Source organism: Onychomys torridus, chromosome 8 (assembly GCF_903995425.1).
Source record: "Onychomys torridus chromosome 8, mOncTor1.1, whole genome shotgun sequence".
Taxonomy (NCBI): Eukaryota; Metazoa; Chordata; class Mammalia; order Rodentia; family Cricetidae; genus Onychomys; species Onychomys torridus.
In genome coordinates this window covers 109,456,838-109,471,106 of record NC_050450.1, presented here as the reverse complement: position 1 = coordinate 109,471,106, position 14,269 = coordinate 109,456,838, and the positions used below count along the sequence as shown (strand labels likewise).

The following is a 14,269-nucleotide window of genomic DNA, read 5'->3' as shown; positions in this document are numbered from 1 at the left end:
AAGAATTGCCAGAGTAAAGCCTATTTATTGTCCTAACTATGCAACAAAAAGTAGAAAAGGCCTAGAGCATAGGGGAAGCCATCTTGTTACAAGCAATCATGCAGGGCCTGAGGGACACAGACCAAGTGTGGGCAAAAGAGGTCATTCAAATTTACCAGTGCTCCTGGGGTAGGTTTTATTCATGGAGTGCTCACTCAGCACTATGATAGAATGGAGGCAATGCTGAGGCAGGACATTGAGTCCCAAGGGGAACATAATAGGAAGAGCTCTTGCATGAGACCCTGGGCTGCACAGGCCATTCAGGAAACTAAGGTGGGGCAGAAGAATACAATAATGGCATTCTACAGACAAAAACTAAAGCCTAGGATAGAAGCTAGGTCTCAGAGATGGGCTTGAAGTGAAATAGACAAGATTGAGACCAATCATTTAAGGGTGAGGAGGAAAAAAGATAGAGTGGAGCCAGGACAAAAAGCCTAGACAAAGAAACAGGATTGGGTGACAAGAGAAGTGAGGAAGGGATGAGGGGATAGGAAAGGGTATGAAGCGACAGGAAGGGAGGATGAGGGGACGACAATAAGTAGATGAGTTGATGAGAGGAAGAAGGTGAGCTATACGATGGAGAGCATGGACAGGGTAACAAAAAATGATGAAGTGATGAAAAGGAGGAGCACGTGGAAAGAAAATGAAGTGACGGGAGGAAGAGGGAGAAGGAACGATGAAATGGAATGACAGGGAGGGAATCAGGACAAGACAAGGAAAGAGTGAGAGGATACAATAAAGGAGAAATGAAGCAATAAGGAAGGGGAATGAAGTGATGGGGATCAGAAATGAGACAGTAGGAAAGAGGGAGGTAGTGATCCAAGGAAATGAGTGAGGAGGGAAGACAAACCAATGGAGTGGGAGCATGAGATGAGGGAAAGGGTAGATGAGGCCATGGGAAGAGAGGATGAGGGGATGGGGAAGGAATGAATGATAAGAAGAAATAAAGTAATGGAGAGGGGATATCAAGTGATGGAGAAGAAGAATGAGGTGGTGGGGAGGAGGATGAGGCAATGGGGGAATGAGATGATGGAGACCGAGAACAAGATGATGTCGAAAGGAGACGAGGTATTAAGATGAGGCGATGGGGAGAGGAAATGAGGTGACAGGTAACGGGAATGGGGTGATGGGGAGGGAATGAGGCAAGGATGGGGAATGAAACCCACAGGGAGGGTATGGAGGAGACATGAAATGGTAAGGTGAGAGGAATAAAGCAATGAGTACAAGGGATGACGCATGGGGAGGGGAGGTAAGATGATATGGAGGGATGAAGCAATGGGAGGAAATGGGAAGACTATGACCAGGCCCCTCCAGGATTAAGTCAGGGTACTTGGAGCACTGCAAAACCAAGATCCTCACTACAAAGCCTTTAGAAATTTCCTGTATTTCAAATAAGTAGAACAGTTTATCAAAGTCATATTAAAGAACACAAAACAGAAAGTCAAAGAACTATAACAGTGTCCAAATCCACAAAGCTACAGATTTATGCTTTAGTAAAAAAGTGTTACAGCAGCACACTTGATTACAGACTCACAAACTCACTGCACAAACATACTGTTGTTTAAATTAATCTTACCATAGGGCAGACAATCTTCACGTTTTCCATGCTTAAATATTTGAGCCTGAAAAAATAGTTTTAAATACATTTCTAAGTTTAAAACGTACACAAGTTATGAGAACAAATTCATTACTCTTCTAGAATTTTTGCTGAGCATACACCTGTGGAATATTCCTTTATACTGTGTGAATGTATGTCACTGTGATTGGCTTAATAAAGAAGCTAACTGGCCTATAGCTAGACGAGATAAGGTTAGGTTGGAGAACCAGACCTAGAGGTTGCTGGGAAGAAGACAGAGTCTTGGGAATGGAGAGGAGATGTACTGAGAAAAGATATTGAGCCACATAGCAGAGCACTGATAAGAAATACGGGTTAATTTAAAATGTAAGAGCTAGCTAGTAACAAGCTTGAGCTATTGGCAGAGCATTTATAATTAATAATAAGTCTCTGTGTGGTTATTTGAAAACTGGCTGGTGGATCAAAATAGTCCACCTACATACATCACCAAACACCAGGTGAAGAGATTCAGTTCATGATAGAGGAAAGTCTAGAAAAGGGATCTTCCAACAGGTCCACTCATAGCAAGAGCATGTCAATGGAGTCTAGTCCTCCAAGGGGCTCAGATCCTCACCTGCAGTATGTACAGACTGAACTAGAAAGAGGTAGAAAAGTCTCATCACTATGTTATCTGTGTACAAATAAAGATATCAAAGAATAAGAGTTATAGACCAAAGAATACACACAAAGGTGAGAAGCCACAGAAGTCTTTCCTCACCTCTCACCATCTTAAGTCAACCCAGGAGGAGAGTCACACCCTCTTCACCTTCCATAGAACAGACTTCTACCCTCTGACACAGTTTACCACTGCATCTAGTACCTCCCAAACTCACCCTCCCTGTGATGGTAGCCACACAACATGCAGGCCCTGTACACAGTACTATGAATGACTTTGGAGGGCAGCAGCTAAAAACTATCTGATCTTCACTAGAATTAATTCTTTCTCACTAGCATACTAAAACAATGGTCCTCACTAGATTATAGGTCCTTACTAAAACACTGGTCCTTCAATTAGAACAGATTCTCTCAACTCTTGGAATTTGTTCCTGACTTTTATACATGCATTATGTCAAGTATGCACCAACATTCACATATACATACATACATACACACACACATGAATAATTTTTTTAAAAACACTGACCCTCACCAAAACACTGGTCCTCGCTAGAATTCTGGTTCTTCTCACTGGAACACCAGTTCTCTTTCACTAGAGCACTGATGCCACACTGATGCCACACATTTATACACATGGAAAACACAAGCACAAGTGGACATTGGTGGTTCATGCCTAAAACCCTAGCACTTGAGAGACAGAGATAGGAGGATCACTACAAGCTCACAGCCACCCTGGTCTACACAGCAAGTTCCAAGGAATCCAGAGCTATATAAGAAGAATCCTGTCTCAAGAAACAAACAGGCAGGCCAGGCCCACGCCTTTAATCTCAGCACCCAGGAGGCAGAGCCAGGTGGATCTCTGTGAGTTTGAGGCCAGCCTGGTCTACAAAGCGAGATCCAGGAAAGGCGCAAAACTACAGAGAGAAACCCTGTCTCGAAAAGCAAAAAAAAAAAAAAAAAAAAAAAAAAAAAGAAAAGAAAAGAAAAAAGAAAGAAAGAAAAGAGAAAAAGAAACAGGCAAATAAAACATAAGCATAAACACATGTAAACACACAAGTCATAAGCATTTAAAACTGGCATAAACCCATGTAATGACATACAAGAACATACATATACATGCCATGGGATTTCTTTCTGTATGCTGTGAATATATGCTGTTCCCATTGGTTACTAAATACAGCTGTTTTGGCCTATGGCAAGAAAGCTTACAGCCAGGAGGGAAATTGAAGTGGAGGGACAGAGAGAGGGGAGAAGTCTGGGGAGATGCCAGCGGACACCAAAGGAGCAACAAGATGACAGCAGACCAGTAATGCCACGGCTATGTGGCAACTTATAGATAGATTAATAGAAATGGGTCAAGTTACAAGAGATATCTAGCAAAGAAGCCTGCCATATTCCATACAATTGGTAATTAATATAAGCCTCTGAATGATTATTTTATAAGTGGCTGTGGGATTGTGGGCCCCAGTCCTAGAGAAACACCAGCCTTGGGCCTGGGTGGGCCTGGAGAAGCATGGACCACGGGGCTGGGTGGGAACAGGAGAAAATTCTGGCTACATATACTGATGCACCAAATGTAAAATTAGGTACTGTCAATGTCTAATCATCTGCATTGGATCCTTCCTTTTAGTCCCCACATACATACACAAACACTACACACATACACATACACACACACATACATACATACACACACACACACTGCAGAAACACACATGTATAAGCGTGCGCACACACACACACACACACACACACACACACACACACACACCCCAAAAGGTAAAATCCAGGTCCTGATGTCAAATCCCAGAACCACTAGTGCTATATCAAGAGAACCCAGAGAAGTCTGTGATGCTTGTTGGCTCCCCAGACTGCAAGCTGCTCAGGAAGAAGTCCTTAAAGCAGGAAGTGGCACTGGGGAGCCTCTAAAATCTGTCAGACAAAGGTCCTGCAGTACAAGTTGTGCCAGGCACTAGAACAGTGGTAAACTCTAGTCTCTACGCTCACTGGGTAGGATAAGGCAACCCAACTGTTTCAGCTCCCATCTGGGAACTGAGATCAACCAACCACAACTTCAAAAATGCTGACAGTCACAACAACCCTTTAACAGAAATCACACTATCTTCCTTCTGCTCTTTCTACCATTTTTCTTTCCATCAACTCAACCCCAGTCCACGACTGATCATTTTAGACAGAAGTCCCATGACTCTATTTCACTCTGGAGCCCCAACACCACAAGCAGCATCACTTCAAATGAATGGCAACCCAGGACTTAGGCCCTTAACTGTCACATCTGAAACACCATGTCATATGTTAGGAGATCATTCCCAAAATACTCAGTGAACCTGGGTTCATAATAAGGGAGTGATCTGGAGCCCCTCACTGCTTCCTTGTGAACCTAAAGAGGCCTCAGGTAGGTGTCACCAAGAAAAGCTTTAGTTGGGGCAGGCCAGAAGGAACCTATCAGTGGACCCTAGGGCTCTATATTTTCCCACTCACTCCACCTAACCCACTCCACTGCCAGTGAAGAGAAGCCCCTGAGCAGAAGGGAGGCCTCTGCCTCCCCCCCCCCCCAAGACAACTGGCCACAACCCAAGCACTATACACTGTACCTTTAGTGCTGGTCTGGCACCAGGAGTAAAAAGGGAGAAGAGCATGGCCCTGCTGGCCAACCTGACCACCATCTGGGACAGAGGTTAGCCCCACCCTGCTGCCCACCTGTCCATCCACCTAGCTCACAACACATAAAAGCCAGTTCAGGTTTGCAAACTCTGAACTCAATAGTTCAGGCACAGATCATAAATCTCATGGGGGATAATACAGAAGTTAGATCCTTTTCATTTTTAAAAAGTTAGGTCAAACTTCACATGAATAATCAACTTTCACCCCTAAACTGCTGTGTATCCCTTAACACTATAGAACTACACTCTCAGCAGGCTCTAAGGACCACATCTTCCCTGCTCAGAGTCTCTAGACTCTGGCTACAAAAACAAGGCGGAATCCAAGGGCCTGGCCTCAATGCACCTTTCAGAGGTAGCACATCCCAGAATCCCACCAAGCACCCTTTCACTGATGCACCCACCTCCCAATCAGATGTTCAGCTACCCTTGTTCCTTTTTCAGTCATAGGTGGAGAAAAAAAAGGCCATCTTTAACAAAGACAACTTACAAAATTAACAAAACCTAAAATGGGCCAGTGTATCTATATTACAAATACATCTGAACATTAAAAGCCTTCATATTGTTATAAAAACCATCCAGGTTTCAATCAGTTTTCAAAGTAATATTCAAAACTCTGATAGTCAATGGCTTAAAAAGTAATTGCTAAAACAGATGTTCCCAATTTTTCAAAAACTGTGGAACAATGTGCCACCAGATATAGATGGCAATAAGTCAGAGGCACTTTCCTGAGTCACCTCCTCAGCTGTACAATACCAGGACAGCATTACATAGGTCCACTGCTGTCCACACGAGGCTTTGTGTTAGTCCAGAAAGCAGCCAGGAGCACAGCACAAGCCATAAAACAGGCAATGGTAACCACGCTTAAAGCATTAAGGACCTCAAAACACCTATAATTCCAAACCATACTGAAATCAGTACTGCTATGTGTGAGAAACAATTTTTCTTGCTTTAAAAAGAAACCCAGAGGGTGTAGCTCAGACCTAGGTTCACAGGCCCAACACTAAAAAAAGAAGAAGATAACAGCAAAAAGAGCAGCATATACAAACAGATGTGCAAACTCAGGAACATGAGAAAGTCAAAGGACAGTGACTTTCAAAGGATGGTAAAGGAGTTTTATGACCTTTAGGGCAACAAATCAAACACCTCAAAAGAAATTAGCACAGGTAAAAACATAGAAACTTTTGGGGCTTGAGAGATGACTCTGCAGTTAAGAGCACTTGCTGCTCTTGCAGAGGATCCAAGTTCAGTTTCTCAGCACTCACATGACTGCTTACAACCCCCTGAAATTCCAGTTCCAGAAAATCCAATACCCTCTTCTGGCCTCCATGGATACTGCATGCATGTAGTGCACAAACAGATAGGCAGGCAAAACATACATATACAGAATTTTTCTAAGAAAACAAAATAAATAAAAATGTTGAGTAGAACTGTATTATGTAAAAAAAAAAAAAAAATGGAATTTGTGGTTTAGAAACCTCCCACAAAGAAAATCCTAGTAGAAAAATTAGTAACTTCACTACTGATTGCCAAATGGCTATATGAGGTCACTGTTATTCCAATACATAGCCAAGATTATAACAGAAAACTGCAACCAACATCTATGGAATACAGATTTAAAAACCCTGAATGGATGTTAACAAACTGACTTCAACAACATACTATAAGGATTTTACACCAGAACCAAATGGAGTTTATCCCTCATCTGCAAGGAATGCAAGACTAGTTTAGTATCCGATAATCCATTAATGTGATCTATCAAATTAACATAACAACAAACAAAAATACATGATCACTTTCCTGATGAAAGCCCAATAAATTGTAAAGAAGGAGGAGCCTTCCCAACCTTATAAAAGACAGCTATGAAGGCTGGAGAGAGTTCAGCAGTTAAAAGTATGTACTAGGGTTGGGGATTTAGCTCAGTGGTAGAGTGCTTGCCTAGCAAGCACAAGGCCCTGGGTTCGATCCTCAGCTTAAAAAAAAAAAAAGTATGTACTGTTCTTCCAGAGGATCCAAGTTCAGTTCCCAACACCCACATCAGGTAGCTTACAACCACCTGTAACTCCAGTGGGCCCAACAGCCTTTTCGGACCTCCATGTACTCACATGACAAACTCACACACAAACATACATATACACATAATTTATCATTTAATTTAATACTTTAATATTAAACTCTAATATTAAATAATTTGATTAATTAACAGTTTAATTTAATTATAAAATAAGAGATGGCAGAACAGAGCAGCGAGCAGCAGATAGAAGCAGAACTAGAGACATACCTGCAGCCACATGCATGGGAACATGTCATTGCCAAGCAGGCAGGGCCAGTCCTCAGGCAGCCAGGAGGTTCTGGCCACCACCGGCCAGCCTCACCCCATCACTAGGCCAGTGCCACTGCTGCTGCTGCCACCACTGCCACAGCCATCACTACGCACGCTGCTTGCCCTGCTGAGGGGAGGAGAGAGCTGCAGCGCTACCCACAGACTGCAAACACAATGGTGCTAGAGGTACTGGCAGGGTGGCTGGCACCAAGGGTAATGTGGCTGGCACCAAGGGTAAGGTGGCTGGTACCAAGGGTAGGATGGTATACAACAGCCTGGACTTCTCAAAGGTACTGCCCCCAAACTTGCTGCCCAACCATATGATCACCCTGATTCTGAGCTACAAGATATCCAAGATGAAGAATGGTTCATTTTCTGGATTAAAACTTCCATGGTACATGCTTCCACCTGAGGCCATGTTGATATCCATGATCCATGTTGCCTCAGAGACCATGTTGATGACTGCGGTCCATGCTGGCACTGAGAACAATGTTGACGTCCGTGATCTGTACTACTGCTGGAGACCACGTTTACATCCATGATCCATGCTGCCTACATAAACCATGTTGCCGCCCAGGGACCAGGTTAACATCCATGATCCAAGCTGTCACTGGAAACTATGCTGATGTCCACAAAACCATGCAGAAGTCCATGATCCGTGGTACTGCCAGCTGCTATGGTTAGGAAGCTTCTTTTGCAGTGGTACTGATGAGTGCAGACTCATAACTAAGAATGAGAGACATTGAAGGCTTCTGTGACAACCCCCCCACCTCAAAAACAACCAGTCTAGACAGGACACTATTGAAGAGAGTCCTTAAAATTTGTGATAAAGATGCTAAAATGTAGCTCTTCACAGTTGATGGCTTCTGGGGGGGGGGGGGGAGAGTGGGACACACACTCAGTTTTCTTTAAGGGGCTGGCCACTGGGAGTTTACCCATGCTCAACAATGAGTAGATGGGCAACACAAATTGGATTTGGTATTTGTTTGGGGGTTTGTTTGTTTGTTTTCTTGAGTGGGGAGGGTGAAAGAATGGGAGGGTGGGCCTGGGAAGAATGGGAAGCAAACATGATTGGGGTGCATTATATGGAATTCCCAAGTAATTGATAAAAAATATTATTTGAGGGTAAAAAGACATCTATCTTCTCTAACTTGTTAGGGTAGAATTAAATCTAATATCTACACTGATTATTACACATCTACTTGGAATGTTCTGTGAAAACTCATATAGTCTGCTGACTAAACTAGTTTACTATGCCTTTAATCTCAGCACTCAGGAGGCAAATCTCTGAGTTCGAGGCCAGGTTAGTCTACAAAGCAATTGAGGAATATTAGTTTAAGATGTGTTACATTTGTTTATGCTGGGGAATATTAATCTAATGATACAAAGACATGTTGCATTCTTTTATGTTGCATTTCTTTAACTCTGTGAGGCTGTGTTACTGTACCTGTCTAAAAGACCTGATGGCCTAATAAGGAGCTGAACGGTCAATAGCGAGGCAGGAGAAAGGATAGGTGGGGCTGCCAGGCAAAAAGAATAAATAGGAGAAGAGGAGGAGTGAGAAGAGGAGGCCAGGAGGACGTCAGGGGCCAGCCACCTAGGACACAGCCTGCCACGGAGTAAAAAGGAAATAAAAGTATACAGAATAGAGAAAGGTAAAAGCCCAGAGGTAAAAGATAGATGGGATAACTTACAAAAAGATGGGTAGAAACAAGCCAAGCTAAGACAGGGCATTTATGAGTGAGAATAGGTCTCCATGTATTTATTTGGGAGTTGGGTGGCAGGACCCCAAAGAGCATAGAATAAAAATAACCAACTACACAGAGTGAGTTCCAGGGCAGCCAGGGCTACACACTAAAATCCTGGGGGGAGGGGGGCAACTATCCATAAAGCACCCAGGCAAAAGGAAAATAGAGGATTTTGATTTTTCACATAAAGGCGTCTCCACAACACTTAGGGGACTGGAGCGTGAGGCAAGGACCACAGGTTTACAGCGAGCATGGCCACACTTCATTTTAAAAGTTTTTCACAGTACTTCAACCTTTCCAATGTTGATCAGTGCTTGCCCTACCCTGGGGAGAGTGACTCTCAGCTTCAGAGGAACTCCAGCATTCACACTGATTCATACACACACCCCACTTTTGAGGATGCATAAAATAGGAACCAACATAAAGCCACCTGCTTTTCTGAACAGCACAGGCAGCACCAAGGCAACTATACCACCAACAGTTTGGAAAAAACACCTCTCAGCACAGGAGGAGCAACCACGTCTGTTTTTGTTGTTCTAGAAACTAGCTCAGCACAAGGTGCAAACAAAAGGAGTTTCCCAGTAATCATCCTAAACCACCACCGCACCTTTCTATTGCTCCCCACCCAACCTAGCTTCCCCTCCCTGGGGCATGCTCTCCAAGCCCTGTAAATCACAAGCTGAAGAGCCACACAGAAGCAAGTTCACCCTCCTGCCAAGCGAGAGGTGCTGGTTTGAGGCTCCCTGAAGGCATTGCCAAATTCAAGCCAAAAAAAACAACTCCACCCCAGGCCCTTGGAGAAAGGTCCCTGCACTAGAGCTCAGATGTGACTGTCACTGAAATGCAAGGTCTCTGAGAAGCTCACCAATCTGAATCCTTGGCAACAATGACCAGCACTAAACCAAACTCAAAAGCACAATATTAAAATAGGTTACCACACGCACTTTATACAGGTTCTGGTCTCTCCAAAGAACACTGCTGTACCCATACCACCTCACAGATGGGACAAGGCGCAGAGCAAACAATTCTTCTTGACTCTGTCCTAATACTAAGAAAGTTCTCCATCGTGAAAAGCTTAGCAAACCAGTGATGAGAGACCTAGAAGGCACTTTTAAACACGTCACACAGGAAGTCAAAACCCAAGCAAAAAAGACTGCCAAAATTCACACAACCAATCCCAGGCTGAGCACCCAAAGTCAGGTTCTTGTCTAGACCAGAGGATCTACCCTCATTGCTTCTTCACAATACAAAGGCATCCAGAACAGGCCACCCCTAAAGCCCCTTCCTCCAGCACTGTGGGGAAAGAAACTCTTTCCACAAAGTAGAACCTAGAAAATTGAGGCCTAGCACATCTATTGGCTTAAAAAAATAAAAATGAGAGACATCTTAAAGGTCTCACTGTCCCAGGAAGAGCAGTAAGCTGACACTAGAAAGGGAGTGGTTGGATATGGGGCAGAACCCAGCCCCAGGAGCACCATCCAGGCCAGAGGCATTACCTGCCCAGTTGGCAGATAGCTGATATCGGCTGTCAATGATTAGGATAAATAACTCATTAGAATCAGGGATGGTATTTCTTATAATGCCCTTCCTCACAGCCCCAGCTCTTTGAGTAGCCCTGTGACCACGGATGCATGAACATTTTTAGTTTGAGTGGCTCCTAGATGGCTCCTCAGGGCCACTTCTTTTTTTAAACGATTTATTATATATACAGTGTTCTGCTTGCACGCCAGAAGAGGGCGCCAGATCTCATTATAAATGGTTGTGAGCCACCATCTGGGTGCTAGAAACTGAACTCATGACCTCTGGAAGAGCAGCCAGTGCTCTTAACCCCTCAGCCATCTCTACAACCCCACTGGGCCACTTCTGAACTGCAAGATCAACCCAAATTCTCAGGATACAAACCACCCACTGGGCAGTTTCAGGTCTGACCATATCCCAGAGGCAAGATTTCCAGGAAAGAGAGTATTTCCTTACTAGAGAAACAAAGGCCCCTTTTCCATCACATAAATGAAAGAAACCATCTCATTACCAGAAGAATTTCAGATAAAGAAAAGCTAAAACATCAAGTTCAGGTTTGTTTGTTCATTTATATGAGGCAGGATTTCCCTATAGAGCTGGATGACCACAAACTCATGATCTTCCTGCCTCAGCCTCCTGAGTGCTTGATTACTACATGGACCAGCACAGCCAGTTCTAGAGAATCAATTCTTCATAGCAACTGCAATCTCCATGATGTGGAAAGAAAACTCACCAATAGGAAATACCTTAGACAACAAGAAAATGGACCAATGTTAAGGGCAAATAACTCCAGCCCCTCAAGTCTGTGTTATTGCTGCTTATTTCAATTTCTAGTGCTTTTTAAGCAAAAATAACCATTCTTCAATCAACTGACAAATGTGAAAGAATCTAGTAACACTCCTCCCACAGAGAGCCCAGGATTGAAGGTATCCCAATACCACGGAACTTCCCAGGCTCAAAGACAAGTACCTGGGCACATGGAGGAATGAATGTCCAGTATGGCTGAGGCACCTGAAGTCAGAGACCAAATCCCAAACTTCCGCAATGCAGGCAAGGTCAGCACTGGCCCGATGTGGAAGTAAAGGAGACAAAAAGAGCAAGAAAAGAACATAGGCAAGGAAAGGCTGAGGCTGTACCAAAAATCATGTCTTCAGCACAGCACCAACGACCCCTGGAAGGAAGGACAGCAGTATGTACACCCAGGACCCATAAAGCCAACACAAGAGCCAGCAACGCCTTTGGCTGAGAGGTATCAGACTGATCAAAAAGGGCATTGTGGCACATGTCTACAATCCCATCACTCCAGAGCTGGACTGAGGAGGAGGAGTTAGTTCAAAGTAAGCCTGGACTATACAAGAACTCTATGTCAAGGTGTGGGAAGGATAGCACAAAAGCCCTCCAATGACTCTTTGGGTCACACTACAGAATGCACAGGTCCCAGACCCTTTGTCATAACACAAAGCAGTAGGGAGCTGTCAGGATAGAGGACTCACCTGGCAGGGCTAGGCCACTAGAATGTCCAAAGGACAATTGATCTGTACACATAGACCACAGAGTTTACAAGATCTGTGAAAAGAACCAACTGTCAGAACAAACTGTCAACTGCCCAATTTTTTTGAAAAAGGATACAGAGGGGACAATTTCAGGGAGCTGATACAGATATTTTGTTGTTCCACAGTGAGAGCATGACTCATAGCCAGAGGGCTGGCTAACCATTACCCACAGGGAGCTGGTCAATCCTCCGGCCACAAAGGGCCCAGCCTCTCTAATGACCAGACATTGGTCACCAGCCACACAGATGCTCAAAGCCTCATCAGCCTAGCTTCCTAGTCCACATACAAGCATGAAAACAGTCCCAGCTGCCCAACTTGGAAAACTTGGTCTACTGATTACAAACTGCCATCCTCTGTGCTCAGATGACAGGAAGACAAGCCCCATCTGTCCTTGGCAGGTCCTCCCTCTGATGCTTCTCACTCCTTATCCCCTTGAGGGGCAACCTACTATACAGAGAACCCTGTCTTGACCATGGGACAGCACACAACTACGGGGAACCCAATAGACAAAGGTGATACTAAGGGCCCCACGGACATCAGAAGATAAAGACCAAGCACAGCAAATGGAATTGGCTTAAGTGAGGGCAAAAAGACTTAAGGAATCATACTACAGGATGAACACTTGTGGGGTGGGAAGATGGTATCACAGTAGAGTGGCTGGAAAGCCAGGTGAAGCTCTGGACAAGACAAGGGAGACAAGAGAACCAAACAACACAGCAGGCATGGAAGACACAGGCAGAGACAGTCTCAGTCTCTCAGTCTCTGCCTCTGTCTCTCTCTCTCTCTCTCTCTCTCTCTCTCTCTCTCTCTCTCTCTCTCACACACACACACACACACACACACACACACACACACACACACACACACTGTCAGGCTTCCACATTCACAAGGCTAAGGAGGACAATAGGCATGAGGTGAGGCTGTGACTTCAGAGGTGTCTCAAATGCACCCACAGAATGAGGGCTCTAGAACAAGGACAGAGAGCAGGAAAGAAAGATCAAGGGCAAATCAGAGATGAGGTGTCAACAACCAATGCCTGAGGGAACATGTGAGAAGGAAGGCCAAGGAAAATATGGGCAACCAGATATCAACATCTGTCCATGGGCCAGAAGAGAGGTAAGAGAGGGGTGGAGCTGTGAGGTATTCAAATGGCCTGCAACAAAAGCCAAAAGCCAAGGTTAAAGAGGGTTTTGAAGGCACTAGGCTCCTTAGCCTCCAGCACTAACCCAGCTCACACCAGCAGGTGGGCAGATAGCACTTTCTTTCTATTCAAAGGGATAAGGAGGATGAGCTCTGTGGCCTACAAAGTCCCTTCCCCTGCCAAGTGTGGAACCCTGCACTGCCTGCATGTACAGACATGTTCCTCCAGGGCTCATCTATGTAAAAATGCTGAGCTACATGAAATTAGATACAGTCAGAGCTAGCAGTTCACAGTCTACTCAAAGCCTAACTCCAGAACTTATTAGCCTGAATTTATAGAACCACAGCATTCAGTACTTGATCCCCATACTGTCATACATTGTCTCCACCCAAAACCCTACTTTGAGCAAGCAAGATGGCTCTGTGGAAAAAGGCACTGGCTGCTACCAAGCCTGAGTTAAGATTCCTAGGATTCATATGACGAAAGGAGAAAAATCTTCTTCAAGTTGGCCTCCACACAAGTATTATGGCACACACACCACACCACACCCACAAAATATATAAAAATAAAACGAAAAGAAAAGCTACCCTGAGCAACAAGGCACAACCATTCTGCCCTTGGCATACTGAGCCTGAGCATCTCAAGACGCCAGGTTCCACAGAAGCCCACAAAAAAAGAGGCCAAAGCCCATAAGACGATAATAGGCTAGGTTCTGTCTAAAGAACATGACTGGTACTGATCAGTCTCCACACACTTCTGAGGCAAGAGAAGTTTGTCACTTCTCTTCCAGATAGAGCAGAGTACCACACCTGTGCCTCAGGCCTCTAGGAGAGATGAAATCCAAGTATAGCTTAAGCCTCTTAGAGGCCAAAGCCAGGAAAGCTTGGTCAGCGGCTGAAGGATCCGGCAGAGCCAAGTCCAGGAGACTAGTCCTCCCACCTGATCACACAGGTAATCTAGTCAACAGTCACTGGTACCCAGGCACCTGACCCCGTTTATTCTTTAACTACATGTAAGAAAAGAGACACTTTGACGT

At 44.5% G+C, this 14,269-nt stretch overlaps 1 protein-coding gene across 1 annotated transcript in view; it reads right to left on the bottom strand.

Annotated features, from left to right (window-relative positions):
• Positions 1–14,269, bottom strand: part of Tbcd (tubulin folding cofactor D) — a 167,549-nt gene that overhangs the window by 125,396 nt on the left and 27,884 nt on the right. The window contains exon 8 of the mRNA XM_036198362.1: positions 1,616–1,661. Within this exon, the coding sequence (XP_036054255.1) occupies positions 1,616–1,661 (46 nt within the window). The remainder of the gene's footprint in view (positions 1–1,615; positions 1,662–14,269) is intronic.